General features: G+C 47.0%; 2 protein-coding genes across 2 annotated transcripts in view; one reads left to right on the top strand and one right to left on the bottom strand.

The window, feature by feature from the left end:
- Efr3a (EFR3 homolog A) overlaps window positions 1-5,487 on the top strand; it is a 114,789-nt gene extending 109,302 nt beyond the window's left edge. The window contains exon 24 of the transcript XR_010041199.1: window positions 1,379-5,487. The gene's annotated coding sequence lies outside the window, so the exon portion shown is untranslated. The remainder of the gene's footprint in view (window positions 1-1,378) is intronic.
- On the bottom strand, window positions 157-27,684 carry Oc90 (otoconin 90). Its single transcript, XM_023564036.2, has 13 exons — window positions 27,591-27,684; window positions 24,784-24,840; window positions 22,605-22,779; window positions 16,718-16,830; window positions 13,927-14,055; window positions 13,723-13,764; window positions 12,408-12,458; window positions 10,415-10,462; window positions 8,952-9,005; window positions 7,066-7,182; window positions 5,967-6,138; window positions 3,081-3,187; window positions 157-629 (listed from the first exon to the last, which is right to left on the bottom strand). The coding sequence occupies exons 1-13, from the start codon at window positions 27,682-27,684 to the stop codon at window positions 343-345; spliced, it is 1,446 nt and encodes a 481-aa protein (XP_023419804.1). The 3' UTR covers window positions 157-342.

Here is a 27,684-nt window from a genome sequence, read left to right as displayed (position 1 = left end):
TACTCTAGTTTCTTTAAAAAAAGAAACAAAATAGCTTTCACAGAAATTTGAGATATTTTTCCTTTGTTGTGTCTGTCATCTAACCTTTATAATCTACGTACACACCAGTACTTACAAGTAAAGATTTTGTAAAAAACGAACACAGGTGATGGGTTAGGTTTTTTATTGGACAGCCATAGTACACACAGGACATGCAGAAGCACCTGCCATCTGCCTTCTCATGGTGCCAGTGCACAACGAGAATTGTGTGGCCGGCAATCTCCTGCTCTGTCTCTGAGTGGACAGAGAGGACTGCAGAGCAGAACTGTAGGGTGTGTTTGCCATGCTCTGTGGGAAGTTCATCTAACTTCCATGAGGCAGCCTGGCCACCGAGGGACCAAGTTGCTGTCTCAGAGATCTGCGCCTTCTGACGCCTTCTGTGGCCTCCTCACTGGTCTCCTCGGAGCTGGAGCCAACAGAAGAGACTGAGCGCCCTCCCAGCACGCTGTCCTCACATGACTTCTGCTTGCCCTGGCACTGGTGTTCATCTAGTGACTTCAGACTTTGGTTAAAGGAGGCAGAGGCCATGCACTCGGCCGCTGTCTGGTCACAGGCACAGAGCAGCTTCTCGCACAGGCTCTGCCCCACACCTTATAGGACAAGAGTAGAACGGTCGACATGAGGCATCATGTGAGACACACAAGGACTTCGTGGTCACCTGCCCACCCTCAGCCCTGCCCATAGCCCTCTCTGCCTTTCCTCCACCTCACCTCTGGTGTACAAGCTGCTGGTAGCAATGCAACCATTCCCTCCAGGAAAGGAAACCTCTGCCAGGAATAGTCTGTTTTCTCCTGGTGGCCTCACCGTCCCCTGCATAGATTCAGCTTGGCATCTTCTTCCCCAGAAAGCTTCTCTGAGCCCCAGGCTAAAGGCTAAAGGAAATGTCTTTCCTGTGGGTCCCCATCCCCATCCTCCACAGCTCTTTCCCTCACAGCAGGTTAAGAATTAATCCTACCATGCAGTAATTATCTCTGTTTTTGCCTTTCTGTCTTGTTGGACAGAGAACTTTGAAGGCGGATTGCATCTATCCATGCACTTATTCTCAGCTAGTATTTCCCATGATTGTGCTGAGCAATATTGTTGGCCTGAAGTAGTGCATCTTTAGACCGGCATTTCTCAGTCCAATTAAATTTCTTGTCTACCCTACGGTAATATTACCAGATGCAACACAGAATGGTCAATTAAATGTGAATTTCAGGTAATATGTCTGAAAGTATGTCCACTGAAAACAGACTTTTACTAAAAAGTTACTACTTGTCTGAAATTCGGACTTAGCAAGGCTTTATGTATTTGTGTTTGCTAACTCAAGCCCACTGTCTTTCTTTTCTTTAATACACAGATTGCATATGGAGGAGTAGCATGGTGGAGATGCTGGACACAGAGGCACTTTCTACAAACAGAGTCCCCTGTGTCTGCAGTTTTCACTTGAAGTTAAAAGTTTGTTACTTTCACTGTGAATGGCCGTCATGTTTTCTGTTTCTATCACATAGACTTTCTATGCCCCCTCCACTGGCCTCCACATAGACCCCAGATATGTTGGTTACATTTCAGCAGCAGGAAACAGGAGGAGGAAAGGAGGGTACTGCTGGGGTCAGACAGAGTGAGACATACTAAGGCCTGGGCTCCCAAGTGACCGTCCTCCCTGTACCTAAGATGGTGACAGCACACGCTGGGCACTGAGGAAGGAGCTTCAGTTCCCATCATCTAGACCCAAGGTCCAGGGCTCACAGCTCACACAGGCCCTGGACTTAGATGCTCTGTAGAAGCTTAACTGCTTTGCAGGCTTCCCAGACCCTGAGCTCCTGGAGGAGCAGCTAAGGAGCCTCCAACTTTGAGGTGTAACCTGAATCTCCTCTCCCCCATAGGAAAAACTGTTTCTTTTGCTCATGGGTCTTCAGAGCTTATGATCTGATGTCTGTTTCCCCCAGCCTCACCCTACACCACAACCAGGCCTCTATCCCTCCTTTCAGCCCCTGCAATACAGACCCAGTGCTATTCCTAAATGGGATGCCTAGCATTCCCAAGACATGGCATCTCTCCTTCCTCTTGGCTTAGACTTCTCCTTTACTTTTCAACTCCTGTCAAATCTCACCACCCTGCTGATTGGGCAGTGCATACTTCCGGGAGCACATTGCTACTTCCGGTCCCTCCCTCAGGCTGTGAGCGCTTCGAACCAGGTTTGTGCAGGTTCGCTATTTTCCTAATCACCAATGAGGGTCTGTTGGGAAGTGGAATGCTGGATGGATGAGTGAATGACATGTAAGAACACACCTCCCAGGGTGTGTTGGCCGTAAATGACAGCACAGAGCTAGAGAGAGAGAGCAGAGGCCGGAGGAGGAGACAAACATGAAGAGGAGAACAAGCCTTTCTAGAGCTCCTGTGAGATTCCAAGGGAAGCTTCTTCTTTTAAGTTGCAGAGTGTGAAGGAAGTGCACCTGCTGTCGAGTTCAAAAAGCAAGTGCAGCTGAGTGTGGCCAACTCTAAAGTGAGCTCTTATGTGTTCACTACGGCGAGATAATTTTCAGACTGTCCCCAATGGAGGCCTTGAGTGCTGTAGGAGACCCTGGTTTCCACCCTAGGGAAGCACGTAGCTGAGGGCCACCTCTCCCCTTAACCAGACCTGCCCCCCTTTTAATGGGGTTCCCTAGAAGTCCTCACTTGGGAAAGGGGTCTACTTCTCAGGAACAGACAAGGGGAAGATGAAGAGTCGCTGGAGATCTGAGCAGGTTTCACGATCCAGATCCCAGCTCTTCCTTCTGCCTGTCACCTGCAGCCTCTGTGAAATGGGAGGAGCACCAGTGCTGCCTCCCATGGGGTTGCAGATTGCTCCAGGGGCTTTAACCAGCTTGGTGACTTAAAGCAACTGGCTCAGGCTTTGCCACTGGAGCCAGGTTGTGGAACTGGTGTCAGGGTGTGTGTCTCAGTGTTGGGAAAAGTGAGGGTCATGTCACAGAGTGCTGGGGAGGCATTCAGAAGCTGAGCTCTGGCCAGATGCCCACTTGTAGGAGGACACAACTGACTGCCCAGCCAACCATACTTACACTTGGGTGTTCGGTCCACACACAGCACTGTGGACCGAGGACGTCTCTCTGGCAGGCAGCCCAGCCTTCTCACCTGCTCCAGGCAGCAATGATGGGACAGACAGCACCTATGACCAAGAGAACCCTTTACTACCCAGAGCTCCCCACTGACCTGGCCTTCTTTACCCACACTCCTGGAGTAGTGGAAGAAACCAGTGCCTCCCGTCCAGGACCCACAGGACTGACCTATACACAGCCCAGCCTGATTGTGTATGGTGGGTTGGGTTGTGTACTACACAAAGATGCCATCTCTAAGATAGCATCCATCACACTATATGCAGCTCATTAGTTACAGTTTTTTCTTGTATTCTCATTATGATGCTGTTGATGACAGTGTGGCTGATTTGCATATTTATCGGTGAAAAATGGAGTCTTTAAGAAAGGGATACTTTCAGAATGGAGTCTTTTTTTTTTTTTTTCCATCTCATAGGAAGGCTTCCTGGGAGCTAGCAGTGCCCTGACTCTGTCCAGCCTTTCTCAAAGTAGAATAGTTGATCTTACATCTGTAGGGCACCCGCCCTGAGCCCTCAGTCTTAGACAGCCGTTAGTCTCTGTAAATAAAGAACTGTAAAAAATGCTTAGTGTAGCACAGGGCCTCAGTGAATGTAGGAAGGAATCGTGTCTTGTTTGTCAATGCTCCTGCGTGTCCCAATGCAGCCACCATCTTCAGAGCCCCACAGCCAGAAGGACATCCTCAGGACGGCAAGAGACCTCCAGGGATGACTGCTCCCCAGTCTTCTCTTTCCAACTCTTCCTGGTCCTTGAATGTCTCTCAACACCCCTGGAGACTTACAACTTTTAGCTTTTTTTTTTTTTTTTTTTTGATCCTTTCCAGTACTGGAGATTAAACCCAGAGCCTTTCCCCTGAGCTATGCTATTAGCCCTTTTAACTTTTTTGTTTTTTTAATTTTGAGACAGGGTTTCACTAAGTTGCCTAGGCTGGCTGGAACTTGCAATCCTACTGCCTCAGCCTCCCAGAGTGCTTGAGCCACTACCCCGTCTGGCCTTTCTTGCAGCTTTTAGCAGCTCTTGTTTGTCTCCAGCCAGGCATCAGCTATACTGACCTTGTTGTGTATAGTTGGAGGAACCACACACTTCGCATGTTCCCATAGCCCATGGCAAAGGTCAGTGCCTGGCTCATAACAGGCTGCTGCCGTAACAGAATCATGGGATCCTGTTGAGCTTTTGCCAGATGGAGATGGGAAGACACTTCACCTAACAGTTACACCCCAAAGTCAGCAAGTCACAGATAATGGATATTCTCTCAGCAGTCCCTGACGTGGTGTCTGACGTACTCTGTACCTGCAGTTGGGAACACACCCTGCAAGACATGACACCAGTGTGGCTAACCCTGTCCTCCTATGGTTTTGGCTTTCTGGTTTCCTCCAGTGGTGGGCAGGAAGCCATACTGTACCTTCATTTCCTGGCTGGTCACATTTCCTATTTTTGTGAAATATGGTCAGTGTTTACCTTCACCATCATCCCTGCTTCCTCTCAGAGGCTACTGCTGGCCGGGTTCTTATGGCCTGAGGAATCTTGACACTGTCAACATAAAATTTGCTATAACAAAACTTCCTTTACGTTTTTTTAGTAGTAGGGACTAAACCCAAACCCTTCACACCTGAGCTTTATCCCTAACTGCCTCCCCCCACTTTGTTTTTTATTTTTACTTTTTTCTTTGAGACAGTGTAATTAAATTGATAGCGTGCCCAGACTGGGCTTTGAACTTGTCATCTTTCTGCCTCAGCCTCCCAGAGTGCTGGTATATGCCACCAGGCCTAGAGTTTATGCTTCTATAGGGTCTCCTAGTACAAGTTTCCTGCCCTGGAAGCCCACACAGGTTGATAAAGGTCAGTCCGACCGTGAACTTGGGGGAAAGCACCAAGGTGGAGTTGGGTGGTGGGTGCATAACCCAGCAAGCCTGCCTCAGGTGCAGCTTGGCCTACGGCAGCCCACACGCTCCACACTCCTGTACTCCTGCACTCCTGCCTTTACATCCTTACACTCAGCCTTTCTCAGCTCTGACCCCCACACTGCTCCCGAGGGGCGAACACCCTGCCCTTTGAATGTAGATCTTTCCAGCCTATAAAGTTACCTATTGTACTTCCTAAATATTCCTCAAACTTGAGTGGAGACTCTATATCTGTTTCTTCTATTATATTTATTATGCTGGGCAATATTTTTTATCAAATTGTCCATCTCTTTCTCCATTTAAAACTTTACATGGGCCCAAGCATTCATTTATTGTTTATATTTTTCTGCATTGTTTTGTACCTCCAGTACCTAGTGTAGTGTCTGGCACAGAGCAAAACCACAGCAAATCTAGACTGGATGCATTTGCGAATGAATAAATAAGCTAATAAATATACACGGGTAGTAAAATTTCTTTCAAGAGTGGTAGACACAAAATGTAGCTGTTTTACATAAAAGTTGTTGAGAAACTGATTTCCCTGTGGCCTACTGCAGGGCAAACTAAATGGAGATTCAAATTCTACATGTTGGTGACTGTAAAACAGGTTGATCTGGGGTGGGGTGAAGTCCCTTTGTCCCTCAGCTCTCACAGGGGAGTAGCAATTGTGGTTTTGGTCATGGTCTCTAGCCTCCTAAATCAAGAGATCAGAATTGCTACGGCTTGACCCTGTCCTGGGAGAATGACCTTGGATACATCAAGAGTGAGCCTCAGTTGTTCATCAGGAAAGCCGGCCCATACCACCATGAAGCCACTCTGAGAGCGGAGGGATGCACAGAGCATGTATCCGAACCTAAAGCCAAGTCCATTGAACATGAGGGCTCTGCAGGTGCAGGCAGATCTGCACCACTCGCATGCCTCCCTCCACCCAGCCATACCTGTCCAGGACGTCCTTTGGCTCTCCTCCCCCTTCTTGCCCGCAGTAACATCCGTAAGATTCAAACTCCTCTGGACACCGAGATGTCAGACAGAAGAGCATCTCTCCCAGCTGCACCATCACGTGTGTGTCATCCTCTCTTCCCACATGCAGAAAGGTGGATCTGTCACAGACTGATTAGGATCAGGGACTGTCAGGGGAGGAAGGAAGGGCAGGGCAGCATTCCAGGTTGCACAAGGACAACTCTGGGTGGTGCCAGGGCACCCAGTGTCCCTCATCTTGGATCACTGTTCTGCTGAGAGAACTGGACCCTAAGAAGTGTCTTAGAGAGCCTTTTCCTGCCCAATGTCCAGTTCTCCACCAGACTCCTAATGAAGTCTCCCTAAAAGATGGGGTCTCATGAGGAGCGAGATGCTCCCCAGGCCACGCTGTAATACCGGGCCCAGCCTCACCTCCTGAGGGTCCTCAGGCCACATCAGATTAGCACACTAGGTGGGCTGCCTTTCAGAACCCTTGGCTTTTTCTCTGTCTGTGGCTTCTCTGTGCATGGGTCTGTCTGGTGATTTTCCGTCTACTCTTCCTGCTTTGCTACAGCTGTCGAGTGCAGCTGTCTCCAGTGCTCTGTGCTGGCTGCCAGGGCAGGCCTGCCTAGCCATCAGCAAAGTACTCCTCTGTGTCCAGCTGCCTGTGAGCCTCACAGGAGGAGCAGGGCCTTTGGTCAGCACCAGAGGGAGGAGAAGACATGGGGCGGACTGTTAAAATCCAAGAATTTCTTTCTTTCCCACAAAAAATGGTATGAATGGTGCTAGACTTCTTCTTTCAGGGTCAATAGAGTAGAGCAGTAAGAGCAGGTAGGGAGGTCAAAAGATTAGAGCTCCTGTGCCCAGCTTAGCCTCATAGCAGCATCGTGTCAGCAGACAGGCCATATCCCCTTGAGCCTGACTGTGCTTATTCAGTGAGGGAGAAGATGCCTCTCCACACACTTGTAAGAGAGGGTCACAGTCGGATAAGGTGGCTGAAAGTGCATTGTCAAAGACCAAAGCATGGGATTCCAGGGGCAGGCAGGACAGAACTTTCTCTGTTGTCTGACTTCTGCTTACCTCTGCCAGTTGTCTCCACAGGACTGCTTTCTGTGGATGACACCGCCAGTCCTGAAGCATTACTGCCAGCAGGAATAAGGGTTACAGCCTTAGCTGTGGTATCAGTCTCTGCAGACCCTGAAAATGCACACCTTGCTGTGTCAGATCCAAAAGGGGGCTCAGAAGAGATTTGCCGACAGACACATGGTCAAGGCCGAGTTCAGATGTTTTTGTATTCAACTATTAGCACACAAAAGCAGTAGCAGACGTCAAGGCAGGTTCCGGGGGACTATGAGTTCTCTGACAGCATTTCCAACTTCTCTGTGACCATTTATTGTGATGGTCAACCTCACTGTATGAGGAAATTCCTAGAAGATTAGTAAGGCACCCTTCTGGGTGTCTCTTGGGGTGTTTCCTGAGATGACTGGCATGAAGGCCAGTAAGCTGAGGAGAGAGACCATCCTGGTCGTAGGTGGTATTGATCCACAAACTTACAGCCCATACAGAATGAAAGAGAGAAAAGGGGAGAGCTAGGGACAAGAATTCACCCTTCCAGGTCATACCCCTAGTGACCCGCCACCTCAGCCACCTCCTAAGCACATTCAGCCATGAATCGGTAAGTGACACAGTCCCTTTCCAAGTGCCCCACCTCCGAGCACATGAGCCCTCTGGGGACATTTTACATATAGACCCTCAGGAGCTATGCCAGACCACCTGTGCCATGCTCACAGTTGTGCGCCTGCCAAGTGACGATGCCCGTCAGGATGAACCAATGGCTCACGTGCCACAGTGGGTACACAAAGCCCTGTCTGTTGGCACAAGAAACAAATGTGTAAGTTTCTTTTTCCTACACGAAAACCTCAGTATTCAGATTTAATCGCAGTGTTAACACTTTGCAATAAATAAGTGGGTTTGGGGTTGCTGTTCGAGCACTGTGCGCATAGCAAAGGAATAGGCCAAGCAAATTGTAGCAAGAGTAAGCCCCCACAGGACACGATCTTCTAGGCAAGCAAAACTCTTCCTCCACCCCTCTGTTTCCTGATTATGGGCTACAAAAACTTTGAAGTCTATTCTGAATTAAATGCAGGTGCTTCCTGTGACCTGTAACACTGTTCAGTTTTAGCCTTTGTCCAGTGATCCCATTTCTAGGTATCTAACTGAATGAACTAATCATATGGGGGTGGGCTTAAATAAAGTGCATATCTGTTATACATAATAACAAAAGCGCCTGGGAGACTGCAGTAGGAGGGTCACAAGTAAGTCCAAGTAAGCCCTGGGGATCTTAGTGACTCCCTGAAACCCTATCTCAAAATAAAAAAAACGGGGAGTGCAGCTCAGTGTGAAGACCCCAGGTTCAATCTTTGGTGCTGTATTAAAATAAATAGTAATAAATACTTGGTTAAATAATTTATGTTCCCACATAAAGAATCACTATGCAACCACTACAACTCATGTTGTACAAAAATATGTCAGGAGAAGAGCATTATATTGTATCAACAATACAACTGAGGCTGAAAATCACAACCGGAAAGTGAACTCAAGTTTATCCTATTTATGCATATCATAGATATGCTTTGGGAGGAGGAGGCTGGAAAAAATATCTTCAAATATTAAACGTGTCTATCTTGATATTGGGGAATTACAAATGAGTTAAATGGGCAACCAAATGTAGTTTTCTGCATTTTTATAAATACGACTCTTTATAAGACAGTTTTCCATTTATTTCTGCTAATGAATCTTTTTGAGTTCTTTTGTGTGCATTTTTGTGGATGGGAACGTGAAGGTAAATTGGCTTCAGTGATTTCTTCCGTTTGCGGTTTAGCCCCAGGGTTCCTTGCAGTGTATTGATTTTATAGCTGTGTGGTCAAGTGACAGGCAGAAAGCCAGGGAAAACCAAGGATGATTACCTGGAGCGGGTGTGGTCCTCGCAGCTTCCAGGCCTTCCAGATCCTGCCTAGGTTCTGAAAGAGAAGAAGGAAGAGAGGCAGGGTAGGAGCTACCTCCAGCCTGCAGCCTATTGATGATATTCAGAACGCAAGTGCAGGGGGCTATGAGCTTCCACCTCCCACTGTGACATTTCCTGTGACAGCCGATGATGGCAGGGGTCTTGCAGAGTAAAGGAAGCCCTAACATGGGTTCACTGCCAGGGGATGCAGTGAGTTTGGTGAAAATGCAGGCAGCTTCTCCAGAATTTGAAGAGGAAAAGGTAAAAAGAAAGGGACAGTTGGGAACAGAGGAGCGTGCATTCCAGAGGCGCAGAATTAGTGTGACTGATCTGCTTTGCTACATGAAAATCTGGAGCCTCGGTGCCTGTAAAGAGCGCTGTTAACAGTCGGCAGTACTGCGCTCATCCTCCTTCCTCCTTCAGAGGGGAGAAGAGTGACACACAAGAGAGTAAGGTCACTTGTTCACGGCCACAGAGCTAGGGAGCAGCAGGAGACACACCCAGAGAAGGAGGTGGTGACCCAGAAGTTCCAAGGAAAGGGAGAAGCTGCCTGCAGTTGAACGCACCCGGGAATTAAGACAGTGATGGTGTTTTATGAAGATCAGATTCACTAACATGGACATAACTACGCTGCCACAAATACCCTCCAGAGAGCTCTGGACTACCCTAAATGGGTGCAGGTTATCCTTTCAAAAACAGAATCTAACTAGTCTAATCCAGTACTCTGGAGACCGAGGCAGGAGAATCAAAAGTTCAAACCCAACCTGGGGAACTTAGTAATTTTTAATAAATTGAAGAGTCTGAGGAGGTAACTCGATGAAAAGGCACTAGGATCAATTCCTAGTACTGCCAGAAAAAAGCGAAACCTATGCACTCAGAATCAAGGATTGCTAAACTAAGCTACCTGGGCAAGTGACCCTGTCCCTTGTCTGTTATGTGGTGTAATAATGGGCCCCAGGACCAGTGAGGACATACTCAGAGAAGGTTCTGAGGAGTGTTGATGTCAGAAGCCATCAATACCAAAGAATTCATTTACTTATTCTGAGGGATTAGCAAAGAGTTATTATCAGTTAATGAGAATTATTATATTTGTTATAAAGGATCCATGGTTAAAATCACTTCAAGCAAAGTAAATGGTCAAGGTAATTCTGCTGATGAAATTTGACATAGATACTGTTCAGGGAGACTGTGTCACTCTTGGGTCATGGGAAAACAGTCTCACAGCCTGAAGTCTGAGGTCAGGGACCAGGCTACTAAGCTACTTGCTGAATGACTTTCAACTTTGAAGCCCACTGAGCCTTGGTGTCCTACATATTCTGTAAAATGGGTATAGTCATATGTCTTCCAGCCCCCACTGAGAGGAGGTCATCAGAACTGGACACCATCAGCTCCCATACCACCCTCCCCTGGGTCCCTTCTGCTTACTTGTCCTCATAAGGGTGGTCGGTCTCTCAGCTCTGATCTCACTGCCCGCTGTGAAAAGAAACCACCCATCTTCTGTTACGAACCCACCTGGGTGCCTAAGCCAGGCAGAAGTCATATGCAGAAGAGATGGGTCTGTGGGGTAAGAAGCAGAAGGAAAATTCCACGGAAGCATGATCAGGGCATCTGACTGCTTACTGGTATGCAAACAGGACCCAGCGTGGTGCACAGCACCCAACCCAGGGCCAGCCTGGAGTGTAGCAGAAAGAAAAGCAAGCAGCATCTTTGGGAGTGAAGTTCGAAAGGCCCTCTGGGAAGGCAGCTGTGGAAGGAGAGTGGTCTGCAAGGAAGGAGAGAGGCGCCGGCATGTCAGTTCCAGCCCTGTCACTCGGCTGTGTGTTTCGGACAGTTTCCTTCTGCATCTCAATGTACTTTCCCGAAGTGGAGATTGCAGCAATTATTTCACTGGGTCGCATGAGCATTAAAGGATATTATGTGTCATCAGCAAATGAGCCAGCATTCACTTCATGCTGTGCTGTTTTGTACAGTGACACGAATTCCTGGAAGACCTTGGTCCAGAATCTCTCCTGCACTCTCATTTTACCCTCATGCCGTGCTGAGAGATGGCCACAGCCTTACCTTCCAAGGGCTGGTAAGTTATGGCCCATAGTTTCTGTACATAGTTTCCCTGCAGCACAGCTCCAGCCATTCCTGTGCAAATCACCTAAGGCTGCGTTCATGCTCAGATAACAGAGCTAAGCAGTAACAGATTCCACAGCCCACAATGCCCAAGATGCTCAGTTTCTGGCCCTTTGAAGAAATTTGCTGACTTGACTGTCTACAAATGATGGATCAGGAGCTTTGTGAGGTTAAAACATTCTTCCAAAGTCACATGGCTGAAAAATGTTCTATCCAAAATTGTGTCATTGCATGATGGTGAGGACAATGACACGCTCATTTCTTTCCCTCACAGACTCTCCCATATGCACCAACGTGACTCATGTTGAACCTGTGATAAGAAGGACCTGTTTGAGGACATTGGTGAGAGCTGGCCAGGGCATGAGTGTGCACACGTGTGTACTGTGGGAAGAGCGTGCGTGTACCCTCTGTCTCCCTGCAGTTGGATCTCAGAATCCTTGAGAAGCTCAAGTGCCTTTGCATCTTTCCCAGAGATAAATGCCACATTCCTCTATGCCACAAGTGATCATATTTAAAGCTGAACCACTCAAACATTGCATAATGTACAATTAGGGAATATTTTGTGATTGTTTGGTAGGGCCATGATTCTGTGTTTGGAGCTGAGGATTTGTCCCAAAGAGAATGGAAACTGCTGCTGTCAACCATGCTGGGTATGGCCACGGCTTGGGTTGGAAGTACAGTGGGTGCAGGTGACATTTTCTTCTCTGATCCTGAACCCCAAGGCCTGGACTATGTGGCACCTGATGGAAATCAGATCCTCTTGGCCACTTGAGGGACAGACAGGCATGCACCAGGCATGAGCTCTGCTTCTGTCCTCCTGAGGAAGTCACAATGGTGACAGAGAACAGAAGCATCAGATTCCAGGAAATATAGGGCAGATGATCACTCTAAGGGGTAACTGGCCAGGCTTAGCAAATAAAAATGTAGGATGGCCATCTCAACTGGGACTTCAGATGACCATTTCAGCATTGCATGCTATGTGTCCCTGTAACAACCTGGAATGTACTTACACTATAAAAAGCATTTATTGTTCATTTCAGTTCAAATCTAGCTGAGTTGGCACTTTGCATGCTGCCTGTAATTCCACAGGGTGGAAACCAGACATAAGAGAAAGCTGAGGAAGTAAGGAAGAGACACGGAAGTCATGAAGAGCCTCGGGAGGGGTTCTGGAATACACTTGAGTCTGTTCCATAACAAAGCAGATGAGGGACAGTTTAGGGGACCTGGTGCCAGAAAGTCAGGCGAGAGCATAAACGAGAGAGAGATGTTGGGTGACAGCCAGCCCATGTCAGCTTACCTTCTCCTGAGTGCACTGTTAGGATGGTGTCCGTGGGTTCTGCAGGAACCCCTGGGTAAAGAGACTCTCAAATAGAAATGAACAGTGCAGCAAGTGTTAAAGCCAAGCCCAGAGTCTCTAAAAAGCACAGCATGGGGACTGCTGGACCAAGGGAGGGGAGGGCTGAGAAAGGCTCCACCAGGGAAAAGCTGTCTCTCTGTCTGAGCACTCCTTGGCTGTCTTATACCTCCTGGACCACGGGCAGACATTGAGGCCAAAGCTCTGGAGGAACCATAGCCACTGGCAGGTTTTGGGGAAGAAGGAAGGTTCTGCCAGACAGGGCTTAAGACAGTGTAAAAGCTGCAACCCACAGGGTATTACAGTCCCCAAACAGCCCTGTTCGTGAGGGAGGGCGGATGGCAGAGAAACAGAGCACTAGATCCAGAAGGCACACAGAGACACAACATAAATGCACACACACCCCCACAGACACATTCACAGCCTCTCACAATGCACACACCCACCAGGTCCATGCACACTCCACACCTGTGTGCACACTCCCACACACATGTATCTACACACTGACATGTACATGCATGTGCACACATGGACACACCCACACCAGCTTGCTCTTTAACAAAAACAGCCCAACTAATTCTGAGAGAGAGGGCCCTGCCTAGGAAGAGGAGAGCAGTTCTGCCAAGGAATGGCAGTAATGCCAAGTGCATTGCATGTGTTTCCTAAGAGCTACATTTTAAAGTAAGAATCATCCTTTGCTTAGATCTGTGGACAGTTACTAAGAACCTGCCCTGCTCCGAAAAGACACACATAGAAACTATCTTCCCCTCTACCAGCCCCTTGAGAGCCAGGCTGCCTCCTCTGCTGTGGGTTTGGAAGCACATAGAGGAAGAGAGGATGACACATAATTCTGCTCCTCATAGGCTGCTTCAGCCAGGAACTCACCCAGCAAGAGAAGGTCCTGTCCTAGTCGCATTGCATATTAGGGCTCTAACCATAGAATAAGGAGGGGGAAAGTACTTGGGGTGCACATCCTCTTTGGATCAAATTTACACCTTGATCCAGAGCATGACCATGTCCGTTTATGGAGACTTCCAGTGTCCAAAAGCAAGGGACCAAATCTACACTAGAGCCATTGGAGATTAGAGGTTTGACATGGGTTTAACGGAAATAATATCAGGTCTCCTGGCAAGAGAGACAGGGATGGGCTGGCTCATGCCAAGGATTGTTCTGACCTCAGCTAGTTAGGCTTGGCAGAAGACATGGTTCTACCTGCTCTCATCATTACTGGCCCGTGGGGGCCCTGGAGGAGACTTACCTCCAGGCAGCAGTGTCACCAGCTCTTTCTGGCTGGTTGTCTCTGAAAGGAAAACACATTGGAAAGTTCATTCAGGGCACAGAATTTAGAAGTGTGTGGAGGTGTTGAAATTGCCATCTGCAGATACCCAGAAATGGTTGGTCCCACATCAGCTCCTGCCCAGGTCATCAGTCCCCACTTTGGGTGCAGAGCCATTCTTCCTACCTGGAGTCTGATCCAGGCAGAGGGAGGGATCCAGCAGATTCAGGGAGAAGTTAATGCTGGACCGAGCCAAGCACTCTATGGCAGCCTGGTCACAAGTACACAGCAGGTGCTCACATGGGTTTGTGGACGCTGCAAGAGCAAAGGCGGGGCAAGGTGGGAAGATTCCCAGTGATCCCAAAGGATAATCTTCCTCATCATGCTGATGCCACCACCACCTCCTCAGTTGGGCTGGCTATCTTGGGGGCCACATTCACACCCAGGCCACCTGGCACTCTCTGGGCTCCACTCCCAACAGATTGAGAATCTTCATGTCTCCACCTCTGTGCTCCACCATCAACTCCTGCCCAGTTGTGTCAGTAGCCTCCTAATTAGTCTCCTGCTTCCTTCCCTGTGTCCAGTCTGTTTTCATGCTTTCAAACTCAGGTCAAGAGCTGGGCGGTGGCTCCTGGCAGAGGGCTTGCCTGGTCTTCCCAATGCCTGGGATTCAATTCCCAGTATAGCACCAAAACAAACAAACAAAAACTCAGATCCAAGTGTGTATTTACCCACTCAGAAGCCTCCCAATGACTTCCCAGAGTGGCCTAGGAGATGCCAGGGTATTATTTTCCTCTCACAGCTCCCGCCCTTCCATCTCATTCTTTTCCACCACCCCACTGTTGTGGATGCCTCTCAGCACCCCAGGCACCCAGAGCCTCAGGGCCCATGCATGTGCTCCAGCCTGCACTGTCCTCCCACCCAGCCGTGGGTGCCTCCTGCCTCTTCCCAAACTTGCCTCAGCACTCATGGGCCTGGGAGGCTTTTCTTGACCTTCCCATTTAAAAGGAGCCCCCATTGTAGTCCAGCTGTACCTTTCCCTGACCTCATTTCCTCCATAAGCTCTTGTCACCATCTAATATGCTGTCATTTGTCTTTGATGAATGTCTGGCCATTGTGAGGACAGTCCAAAAGGTCAGAAGATCCCTCACACAGGGACAATGTTCCTGCACTGGTGTAGGTACTCAACACATATTTGGTGGGGAATGAATGACTTCTGTTTTCTGCACTGGCTGGGTGCCTTTCTTAAAGACTCACATCTGGCCTCTGCCCCACCTTCTCCTGATGTTCTGTGCTCCAGCCCATCATTGTGATGGGGAATCAGTTAAATCTAGATTCTAACCTTGGTTCTTTGACTTAGCAGCTGTATGACTTTGGGAAAGTTGCTTTATATCTCTTAGTTTCCTTCTCTTTGCCTGAAAACTGTAGGTGATGGTTCCCTCTAGTAGGGTTGTCAGGAAGACCAGAGCTGTCATGTGTGAAGACCGTGGAATGCATTAGGTAGGTGTTATGGGCTGACCCAGTCTCTTATCCCCAACATGGGTCATTCCTTCTCCTCACTGTGCCTTTGCTACTGTACATCTTCCAGGAAGATTGTCCTGAGACATGAAACCAAATTCCTGTAGTCACACAGCCAACAGGGTGGAGACCTGAAATTTTAACCTGCACATGTCTGATCCTTACAAAGAGCAGTCACCATAAGTCTCTTTCACTCAGAACTGCTACCTCTGTGTACAATGCCAAGTTGCTAATATGTGCTAAAAACTGTATTAACCACTTTAAATCACTGTTTAATTTAACTCCCATAATGTCTCCCTGAGGCAGACTGTCTCCTTCCCATCAGAGAAATTAAGCAATTGCTCCACTGTTACACGGTGCCTAAGTAGCAAGTATCGACCCCTTCACAGGCCTCCAGGGTGCTACAAGTGTAAAATTATAAGTCAGATACTTTTCAAAGTACATATGGCCCATAAAATTATAAGTCAGATACTTTTCAAAGTAAAATAGGTCAGCATTTTTAGTCACTAGAAAAACACAAAACAAATCAACACTGAAATTTCACCTTACTCCAAAAAGAATGGCTATCCATCACAAACTCAAAAATCAGTAAGTGCTGGAAAGCCTGTAGGGAAAAATGAATGCTTCTCATCGCGGATGGAAATGGCAGCTAGTATAACCACTGTGGAAATCAGTAGGGAGATTCTCCAAAAAACTGGAAATAGAGGTTCCATTTGACCCAGGTACGCATGTTTTGTGAACCTTCCAAAGGATGGAAGACCTCATATACAGGGAAGCATGTATACTCATGTTTACAGCAGCACAGCTCCTTGTAAGTAAATCCTGGAGAGGTTCATATGTCTGCAAACAAACAAGTAGCTACAGAAAATGTGGTATTTAAGGAATGGTGCTTAGTCATAAAATAGGTAAATTTGAGTCATCCTTAGGAAAATGCACCTTGAGACCATAATGCTAAGTGAATTGAACTGGATACATTAGGTTAAATATTATTGTATGGTTTCACTTATATAAGAAACCCAAAGTCTAAGTAATTTAAAGAGTAAAAGGAAAATGATAGGAACCAGGAAGGTAGTCTATGTGGAGATGAGCAGAGGACCTGGGGATACAAGGAGACAGGAGGAAGAAGACGGGGAGGAGAACAAAAAGGATCAAGATGCAGTATGTATGTGCACCAATTCCCTGTGATGAATGTACTTGTTAAGGATTGCAAACATGCACTAATAAAAAGGAAAAATTTTAAGTGAAATTTTCTGCTGATCAAGTGTTGCTTCCATTAAAAACAGATCAACTGCGTGCAAGGTGGAGGAGCCAACCATCCCGCCTCACGTGTCTAAGAGCTGCCAGAGGAGATGATGATGGTGATGGTGCAGGTGGGCCTGGAAGCCCTCAGCTGGCCCAGGCCTGGGACCTTCAAATGTCCTTTTTCAGCCCAGCCCTGGGGATGCCCATAGATGCTCACTACATGTTATCTTCTTGCTGACACAGTCAACGTCTGCGCTGAGCTTGGCGGGGTCTTGGAGACAGTCCCTCTCGGCAGCCTCCTCATAGCACCGGCGATGCTGGAAGCAGCAGCTGTGGTGGACAGGAGAAAGGGGTGTGGTGAGAGCAGGGCTGAGAGGGGAGAAGCGGGCATCTAAGGACACCCGGTCTCTGGGTGGTCTTCTGCAGTGGTCTGTTTCAAACACTCTGTATGTGAACACATACATATACACGTGCTTGTACACACACCCACATACATGAGCACATGGTCACTGGTCACTGCTACCTCACAAGCTCAGGTGATGGGTCTGCATTGCTCCTGCAAAGCATGCAGCATAAGGGTGTCTGTCATCAGCAAGATGGCCCTAGGTGTCAGCCTCAGGATACGATGCAAAGGTGACTCAAGAGAAGGTAAGGATGAGGCTCGGGCTGGTTCCTCATTTGGACAGTAAACCTTTAGCTTTAGTAAACCACCTGCGGTTGCTGGCCATATCCACTTGAGGAGCTGCAGAATGTCATAACCAGCAGCTGCCGCTCTCCATCTCTGTCCTTCTGCCTGGCTCATGCAGCTTTTCTGTCCCATTCCTGTTTGCTAACGGTGACAGACACAGTTGTATTGCTTGCTAGAACTGATCCAAGTCTATTTTGGGATATAACCAAACAAATTTTTGTTTGTTTAGTTGGTTTTGGTTTGGGGGGTTTTGGTTTTTTTTTTTTAATTTTTTTTTTATTTGTCTTTTTGAGATAGAGTTTCACTACGCAGTTCAGGATGGCCTTGAGCTCACTTTATAGCCCAGGCAGGTCTTAAACTTGCAACAATAATTATCTCTCTGCCTCAGCCTCCTGAGTGCTGGAATTATGGGCATATGCGATCATGCCTGGCTTTTTTTTGTCCTTTGATACTAGGGATCTAATTCACAACCTAACACTTTACAGAAAGATTTGACTCCTGGGATGTCATAGTCAAAATTATGGATCTCAGCAACTATACAATAAGTGGAAAGAAGAGGTAGATAGTGAGAATGACCTTTGCTGGGACAGGTGGCTTCTGTGTTGAAAGTTCATCTGTTTCCCCTTGCATCCACACCAGGTGTTTGAGATTTGCCATGTATGGCGGGCAAATGGAGACAGAAGAAAGAATAAGCATTGTATGCTGAAGGTGAGGAAGTTGATTACATATGAAGACTCGGTCTGGACGCTATCCCTTCCCATCATGGACAGGACAGCCTTGCACAAAACAGCTTGGATTATCTCAGAGAGTGTTATCACAGAGAACCCCTTCAGGGACACTTAGGTAGGAACATGCGATTTCTTTGGGGCCAAAGAGAGGAAGTACTTCTATGAGGTCACATAGCAAGTTAGGGGTAAAGTCAGGACTGATTTGACAGAGACTGTAGTATACATCAGGCTCAGAGCATAGACCTAGGGCACTGTTCTCCAGAATAGGGTGTTCAGCTGCTAAAGCAAAGAATGAAGTGTGAATTAGATAAAGCAGAGAGCCATGAAAGTCTTCATTCTCTGAAAACTGGTTGTAAATGGACAGTTCTGTTGGCTGAGGGGAATGTGGGAGGCCCTTGGATTCCAGTTGGACTCACGAGCTTCTAACATTGTCTGCTGGAAACCAGCAAGAGGAGGAGAAGGAGGAAGAGGAGGAGGAGGAGGAGGAGGAGGAGGAGGAAAAGGAGGAGGAGGAGGACGAGGAGGAGGACGAAGAGGAGGAGGAGGACGAGAAAGAAGAGGGTGGGGGGAGAAGAGGAGGATTCTTTAGGCAGTGAGCATATAGCTGATGCCCCAGGCTGGGAGCCCCTGCTTTCTAGGCCATCAAGGGAAGAGCTGTGGCTCTCCACTGCCCTTCCCCAACCTAAGAGCTTGCACTGTGGGGAGGGACACTGCCCCCCACAAGGTAGCAGCTCTGCTACTTCTGGGATGGGAGTGCTGCTTTGGCTTTGAAGCAGGAACTGGAAGATCTGAATCAGGGCTCTACCAATTGATTTCCTGGAATTTGACTAGAGCAAGTTGCTTACTTCTTTTCAAAGTAACTTTATTTGTAATTGAGTTGGAGGTAATCACCAGTCCTCCAAGGGATGGTCAAAATATATGGTTAATGTTAAAATTTAAAGATGTATTCAAATAAAAGACACTGCTCTTAACTCCCCTCCAGATATCCCCTCTTGCTTCCAAGACACTCATCCCACTGCTCCTTCTGCTTTCTGAAGCAGTTCTGGAAGTCCTCTCTTGTGAATGTCTTCACAAGAAGAAATCATCGTGGGTTCTGCTATCAGTGCAAGCTGACTGAAAAGTAGACTGTTAAACAGTATGGTGTACCTTTATCCACCTAATTTTCCAGATCTGGTGCTGTGTGACTTCTTGTTCTTCCCCAGAGTCAAAATGACCATGCAAAGTAAATGTTTAATCAGGTCACCACATGGAGGCAGCCATAATAGGACAACTAAAGACTTGAAAGAGGACATCCAGAGCTCCTGTAGAAAGTGGTAAGAATAGTGGAATAAGTGTGTTCAAGCAAGGTGAAGCATTCATGAGAGGGTAAGGGGAGTGTGTTTTTTTTTACTACATTTTAAAAAATTTTTTTAAAGTGTATCTTTCAAGTCACTTCTTGGAGGTAACACTCCTGCACACTCTAGGGGCTGTTCTAGGCACCTTATGTCTAACACTCATGTAAAAGCCTGCTGTGAATGGAGTCTCAGGTCTGGGACCAAGGCAGGATCCGAATTCTGGGACTGGAGAAGTTAATGTGAAGTAGAGGTAGGGTCTACTAGAGGACGGTGGGAACCCCACCCCGGGGCCCGAAACTGGGCTGGGAAGGAACCCTTAACATCACACACCTCTTTTCAACAGGAAGGATGACACTGCTTATTATTCCTTTGGTTGCAGCAAAGGAATAATATCTGTTGGGTGCCCACATGAACCAGATTTTATTCTACATATTGATGCATGTTAACTTGCTTAGTCATCACATGGAACCTATACAGTAGGGGCAGTGATTACTGTGAGCATTTACACAGGGACACATGTGCTCTGTCACTTGACTAAGGTCACAGAGCAAGATAACAGTGAAACTAGGAGGTCAGGTGACTTTTGCAATGCAGATAGGACATTGATGAAAAACAGAAAAGAGAAAAAAATATACACAAACAGATGGTGACTTTGGATAAGACACTGAATTGTTCATACTACTTAACCTGCAAAAGTTCTTTGGATTCAAGAAAATGTCTGTCTAGATCCTGCCACCCAGTAGGCACTTAATAAATAGTTGCAGTTATTTTTGGAATCTAGTACACACATTCAATGTGGGAGAACCTGTCCTCTGGGAGTTTGGAAATCCCTGTCCATGTCAATCTTAAATGTATAGAGGAATTGAAATTTGCTTCAGGCCACTATTCTGCCAGTTTGGGGACACTGGCCAGTTGATCCTGTCTTTTAGGTTGAAGCCGGGAATGAATTCCTGTTTCATTTGTTTGCACTTCTAGGTTTAGAAGGTTGTTGTAAAAAATAAAGGACATAGTGAGGGAGGGCCTGAAAGGGAAAAGTGTTTCTTAACATGGCCCTGGCCTCACCTCACACAGACCCAACCTGTTCCCACTAAATATCAACAACCACAAAAGTCGGGTTGCTTGTGGTTCCTAAAGCGTGAAGCTGCTCTGTTGGTCTAGAGGCAGCTTGCAGTCTCTCTTGCAAACCCAGAGCTGGGACAGATTTGTTAATTATAAAACCATTGTTCTTTGTCAGTCAAGAATACGTGATGTTGTAATTAATCAGTTTAACCAGTTTTCAGCTGTGAAACATGACTGGAGAGTGTCAGCCGAGGCGGTCAGGTGACTTATGGAGCTGTTCCTTTGCACCACATGCTGTGGTCAGTGCTGGGAGCACAAGGAAAGGATATGATGAGGCCTTCTCTGAGGACACTGAGTAGAGGAAGATGGGAACTGTGCACACATTTCTGCCTCTGAGATGGGTGCAAGAAAAAGAAGCCCAGATGTCTGTGGAGTACAGAGGCTACCCTGGTACATAGGAGTCAGAGCATCTGGAGAGGGTGTCCTCAAGAAGCAGTACCAGGGAAGCTGTGAGCTGTCCAGTGCTTTACCAAGGGGTTGCCTTCCCTACCTTCTAGGGGCCCACATAGGTGAAAGTGCTGAACTTGGGTCCGGGGTAGCATCAGCTGTCTGAGGCATGAAGACTGGGCATTACTACTTAAATGTGAAGTGTTTCCCCAGACTCACTAGTGAGAGCTCCATGCCAATGCAGCGATGTTCAGAAGTGGGGCCAGAGAGGTCATTGGCTCATGATGGTGTGAACATCATCAAAGGATTCATACCTTAAAGGGGTCACTGTTGAGTAGGCTATTAGGAGGTAGGACCTGGTTGCAGGAAGCAGGTCTTGGGGCATGGCCTTGAGACCTGTATCTGGTCCCCAGCTCCTGCTTCTCTAGCTCTTCCCTAGCTCTCTGCTTCCTGGGTGCCATGAATCGAGGTGTTTTCCCTCACCATGCCTTTCCACCATCGTATTTCTTCCTGAGCCTGAAAACCATGCACTGAAACCATGAGCCTCCTTTAAGCTGATTTCCTCGGGTATTTTGTCACTGTAATAAAAATCTGACTACAGGTTCTAATTCCATGCAGTTGCCATTATTGCTGCTGCTGCTACTATGACTACAGAGCTGTTTTCACTACTACTCCTCCACAGGTGCTGCTAGAACACTGCTGCTGCAGGCGCCCTTGCTAGCATTCCTGCCTCTGCTCATTCTAGTTTGATGGCAGCTACACTGCTGCTGCTGCAACCACTGTCACTGCTATGATTGCTCCTACGATGGCTGTTACTGCAGCCATCGCTGCCAATCACTGGTGCCCATGAGGCAGGCAGAGTCACAATCACTTTAATTTAAATTTAATAATTTAAGCCTCAGCAATAACACTCTGGAGTAGGTGTTATTATTAGCTATACTTTATAGATAAAGGTAGTGGGATACAAACATGTTATACAAACACATTACAGTAACTTGCCTACGATCACAAAGTCAACATTGAGCAGAACACGGAATTATCTGGCCCTATTTAATAGGCATTAAGTTTATAACAGCACCATATTCCCATATTGGGGAGCAGCCCAGTTGATCCTCCTGCCACCCATACCCAATGGGTTTGACTTGCTAACATCAAATGCCTTCACGTTTCAGATTTCATTGCCAATCTTAGTGTTGTATTTGAATTTGAACTGATTTGAGTGTAGGTACAGAGCATGTCTTTATTGTCCCATTATTTTTTATTTTTTTCCTAGTAGACTTTCTCTCTTTAAAGAAGAAGTAGAATTCTGTTTCTCTGAAGCATAATGCTCTTATATTTTTTTTGTTTTGGGTTTATATTTGTTGAAAAATTGAATAGAAACCTTCAAGGTTATCTTAAGTCTGGTGGCCAAAGCAGCTTCAAACAAAAATAATTCTTAAGTTTTGTTATGTAGAAAATTGCAGGAGTTTTTTGTTTTGTTTTGTTCAGGGTAGCTTGTTTAAAACTCAGAATTCCAGGTTTTCACCTAACAGTGTTCTAAGTCAAATGATCTGGGAACGGATGTCAGGAATCCGTCCCATATTTTACTGGCTTGCCAGATGGACCCAATCTCCAAGAAACACTGCAATGCAGCATTGCATACTGGTCCTTTCACAGGCTCTTGGTAACTGCTGGGGTGGAAGCAGATCATGGATTTAATGGCAATGGGAAGAGGGGAAACCAGTGACCTGCTGTGGGGTGATGGAATAAAGACCCCTTCTGAGTCCCTTGTTTAGGGACTCGCTACAGTTGAGCTCTGTCCAAGGTACCAGCCAGGGCCCCAGGAGCTCACCCGTGGATCCTGCTCACCTGTCAGATTCATCCACGGGCTGTCCTTCCATCTCAAACCTGCAGGCACAGCCATAGTCCTCGAAGTCCCGCGGGCAAAGACCAGCCACACACTGCATGCCGTTCACGAATTGGAGCAGCAGAGGGAAATTGGTGAAGACAGCCTGCAGCCAGCTGAAATGGGGGCCCAGGCAGTCTGAAGGGGGGAAAGGCAATGCTAGGTGAGCATGGGGAGCTGCAGTCTGGGATGGGCCCCACCCCGGCACTTCGTAAATTTGGAAAGGATGGAGCATCTCAGTATAGCAAGCACCTACTGAATACTTGGTGCTGTTCTGGAAAATAGAAGGGCAGCAGGCTTGTAAGCATGACCTTTAATACTTTCCCACCTAACAGCTATTTATTTTTTATTTCTTCAAACAAAAACTGGTAAGTGCTCAGGGAAGGCAAATGTCCCTAAGTTTCTCCCATTCTCAGTTGATTATAGTTATCCCATGCTTCCATGCCAGTGGTTGGTTTAGGGCAGAGTGGGTCACCTAGATCTAGCTAAAAATAAATAGGTAGGTAGACATGCAGACAGAGACACAGATTTTTCTCTGCAAAGAACTCTGCAAAATATTTGTTCAATAAAGAATAAAGGCATATACAAAAGATCATTTCTCAAATATAAGTATTGTGACTGGAACTGGTGCAACCACATTGTAACCATGAGGCTCAAAGCACAAAGTTAGACATAGTAAGACTTTGTCTCAAAAACACCAAAATAATCATGAAGTTAAAAGCTTTAGTAATCAAATATGTTCCATGTGGCAGTGGAGCAAGTTAGAGTGAGCCTTCTGGGTCTCTGACATTTGTGTTGAACTATTGTACTGGTCCTGGTATCTTCAGACTCCTTGTGTAAAGTCCTGAAGCATCTTTATGGTGTGAGGCACCACTAATTTGCAAATAGATCTCAAATGACATAGTGCTGGGCACCCTAAAATCATCCGTCAGTTTAGAAAGGAAAAGGGTATTTTGACTCCTTATTGTGTATCAGTAACTATACTAGGCAGTTTCAATAGCACAATAGTTAAGATTCACAGAGTATATAACATGTTAGGGAGCATTTCCATTGTCTATTGTGCCATAAATTTCATGTTAACTCTGCCAGGTGGATTCTAATGTGACCCTCCATTTCACAGCCAAAGACAACACTGAAGGTTGGAGATATGCACAAGTGACCAAACAGGAATGGTAATTTTCCTTAAAATTGACCAGAGGCAAAATTGGTAAGGAAACGATCTTGACTTCTGATTCTAACCCTTATGCTCATTCTCCCCATTATCTACCTTTGTGATCAGATACTACCCCTCACTATTGATAATGAGCAGCCTTGAAAGTGGGATCCTGGGGCAGTCAAGGAGCAGACTGTGGGGACCAGCTCCAGCTGACCATTTTATTCTCTTCCTGTCTCATTCAAACTTCCTTTTCACAAAGTCTTGACAGAAAAATGAAAATGTGATTCTACATTGGTGAACCAAGCCTCTGTGTGTGTTTATGTGAACGTGTACACATGCGTTTTCATTCAGTAACACACAGGGCAGCTGCACTCAGTCATGCACACTTTCGACATGGAGCATCACACCCAGAATGGCCCAAACCAACAGCAGTTCCCAGCTCTCCTGAGGCGAGTCCTGATGTCTTCTTATTTTGGGGTGTGATTAAAAGTTGATGGTAGGGACCATCATGGTGTCCAAATAGATGCATAATAGATATGAAAGCAATAAATAGAATATCTGACAGATTTTAAATTTCTATAGCTCTATGTATATTTACTAGTTGGCCGTGAAGGGGGTAAATGTACTTTGGTACGGGGCTCAGTTCTGGACTCAGAAAGAGTAGCTCCTTTCTAGCTCTGTGGCCCTTGGAAAGTCATTTAATTCTTGTGGGCTCAGCTTTCTGATCTTGAAATGACTGCACCATGCCCCTCCTGGAAGGTCTGTAGACAGGACAATGAAGTAAAGAACATGAAAGCTTGTGGTAAGTGACTAACTCACAGGAAACAAAGCCATCACTACTCTTGCCAGGCCCTAGTGACATGTCGGGAGCTGGCTGGGAAGGCTCTGGATGCTCAGAGGCAGGGGCAGGGTCCTGGTCACCCCCTCAGATTTCTTGAGCATACTCCACGCCTGACACTTGGTAGATGAAAGCAATTTTAACTTACCAAATATTTCAGCCACACTTTCCACATTCTTGAACATCCCACTGAAGAATGTGATATCTAAGTGGAGGAAAGATGAAATAATTAAAGGGTGTTGCTTTGTCCCCCTTCCCCACTCCCTACCTAGTGAACTCAAACCTTTTCTCCTTTCCTAAGGACCAATTTGATCTTAAGGTAACTTTCTTGGATGCAGGTTACCTCGAAGCCTGGTAAAGATGAACTTTGAACTGTGTTACTAGGCAGTGTTGCTCGTGGTAGTAACAGCCCCTGGATGGTAAAGCGTGTCTGGACTGGGAAAAACTAGGCACTATAGGTGCTGTTGATATATCATTCTAGGGTCTCTAAGTCAGTGTGGTGAATCTCTTCCTGGGCATGCTTCTCCCAGGCAGCATGGAGAAAGCAGCTATGGGTTGTTACTAGGGATGTTGGTTCCTATGGAGAATGAAGCTGCTAGGCCTTCGCTGGTCTGTGGTGACTCCATGGGAGACTGTCCTTCACCCTGAGCTGCTGTCAGGCTCTCCTGTGCTGCTGTGTGGAGTGAGGGCTCTGAATCTTCTGTTGGAGAAGGGTGGCAAGGCTCTAATGCTAGGCCTGACCCCAAGGAGACCACCAGAAAAATGCTTCTGGGGCCCACTTGAATCCCTTTACTCACAGATGCTACACCAGTAAGTAGCTCTAGGGTATATTCAGAAGGCATATTTTCTTTGCCAAAATCCTAGACAACTTTATACAAAATCCCCAAAGAAAGTTCAAAGAATCCTTACTGATGTTTTTTGAGAGTGCTGAAGTCAGCTCCTGTGGGAAGTGTGGGGTGTCCAGAGCATGGCCTGCTGGAGAGAGAGAGAGAGAGAGAGAGAGAGAGAGAGAGAGAGAGAGAGAGAGAGAGAGAATGGTCAGCACAAACAGTGCCACCAGTCTCTGCTGGGCAACACAGGGAGGTGACAACCAGAAAGAGGGAGGAAGCCAAAAAATTCAATTCCATGCACATTTCATTAGTACCTGCAGTGTGCTTGTTGTGCGTGGGAGCTCAGCACATGAAGGGGTGTCTGGGGTAGTCCTGGTGTTTTGGGGTGACTAGCCTTCACAGTGTCACTCTGTTAGGGGGCAGGCAGATTTGGGGTCTTTTTAAAAGTTGTCTTTGCATGTGAAGTACACAGTTTTACTGTGATGCATGTCTAGGTTGGGTTTCTCGAAGGAAACATTGGTGGAAAGAAGCAAAGACATGGAGGGGGTTCAACTACTAAGGAGTTTATAGCTGAACACGAGGAGATCCCCCAGCCTTGAAGCTATCTGGGACGGCTCTTCACACATTCTGATCCTGTGCACTCACTCAAGCCTGATTCAGTAAGGTTGGCTTGGGATTCACAAAAAGACATTTTTAAGCAAGCTCTTCAGCTAGTTCTGAAGGTGATTGTCTTGAGACCATACTTTGAACAATATACTTGGAGGTATAATGACAGTAAGACAGTATGATAGGGGACTCAAATGTGACCACTACCTTGGCCAGCACTTTGGGGTGGGTGCAGGGATGATGCTTAGTCAGCATGAACAAAGAGATGGGAGCCGGAATCCCAGCTTGAACAGACTTGTTTCCCAAGGTTCAAACCCACATTTCCTCCCACTGATATAAAGCACATAGGTGGTCAGAAACTGCCTAGAGATGTTTGTCTCTTTCTCCAGTGGACAGCTGAGTACTCCAGCCTTTCAGCTTGTCATTCTTCAGAGACCTCATTTCACAGAGCAGCAAGAACCAGCATCCATGGGAATCCATGAGGGTAAATCTGTTCAGGAAGGCACCCAAGTCGTACCTAACTTGGTCTTGCTTGGCTGGTGATTCTCAGCCTCACATTGACTCACATGACTGTAGGTTGGAATGTAATCAGTTGTGGGCGATCAGAGACACCATCTTAGAGAATGTTTGGCAGCATCCCTGGCCTCTGACCTCTGCTCAATGCATGTCAGTTTTAACCTCCAACCAATGGTGCTGGGTGAGTGTATACATGCATGTGCATGTGTGTATACACGTGTGTGCAAAAGCACCACCCATTAAGACTCACCAGCTAAAAAAGAGGGAATCCTGGCAAACAGGGACGGTGGCCAGCTGTCTGGCCCTCATTCTTCTGTTACTCCTTTAGCTAAAGTTCTCAAGCTGGGGCTGGGGATTTAGCTCAGCAACATAAGCACCTGCCTTGCAAGCAGGCAGTCGTGAGTTCGATCCCTGGTAGCAACAAAAAAATAAAATAAAATAAAGTTCTCAGGCTGCCACTTTCATTGTCTTCTAATAAAATTCTTTCCAGAAATCTGGTAAAGGGAGTTAGTTGGAGGCCCTCATTTTCAGCTTCCTATGATCTTTGCCTTGGGCAGGTGCAACCTCTCTAGAGTCTGGCTTCAGCCCTGTAAAATAAGAGGAAACAGGGCCTGGCGTCACATGGGCCTTTCCTGATCAAAAGATGAGGGCCCTAGACTCTCCCTAGGCCCATGTGACAGACACTCATTGCAGAAAGAGAATCGCCAGGTGGCAGCATGTTGTTCACAGGATATCAGGGCAGCTTCACCCAGTCAGTGGAGGGCATTTGGAGATGGTTTGGAGCAATTAAAAGTTCCTCAGGCAAGAAAGATGGGAAGGCACACTGCTGTGAAAATGCACATTACCTCTGGGGTCCACCATCGGTTGGTTGGTATCGCCCTGGTCTTTGCACTGCAATCATTCTGAACCACTCTATTCGCCCCACGTATTCCGGACATTTGCATGGGATGTGACCTCTGCCATGTGACTTGACCATGATGGAGCCTGGCTGACCCCTGCTCACCACTTACCACCACGTACAAATCCTTCCTCACTTCTTCTTCCAATCCAGGGGACAGTGGACAACTCATTGCTTGTTCCCTTGACCTCCCATCCAT

Source organism: Cavia porcellus, unplaced genomic scaffold (genome assembly GCF_034190915.1).
Source record: "Cavia porcellus strain 051 isolate PalLab524CR breed Dunkin Hartley unplaced genomic scaffold, mCavPor4.1 scaffold_19, whole genome shotgun sequence".
Classification (NCBI taxonomy): domain Eukaryota; kingdom Metazoa; phylum Chordata; class Mammalia; order Rodentia; family Caviidae; genus Cavia; species Cavia porcellus.
This window is presented reverse-complemented; position numbering and strand designations above follow the sequence as displayed.

What these genes read in the sequence shown, in the direction of transcription:
- Oc90 (XM_023564036.2), bottom strand. Translation starts at nt 27,684, where the DNA reads ATGGATGGGAGGTCAAGGGAACAAGCAATGAGTTGTCCACTGTCCCCT. An exon ending in CAGCAAGAAGATAACATGTA is followed by an intron (nt 14,056 to 16,717) that starts GTGAGCATCTAT and finishes TTGCTCTTGCAG; the next exon opens with CGTCCACAAACCCATGTGAG. An exon ending in CCAAAGGACGTCCTGGACAG is followed by an intron (nt 3,188 to 5,966) that starts GTATGGCTGGGT and finishes TCTTGGTCATAG; the next exon opens with GTGCTGTCTGTCCCATCATT.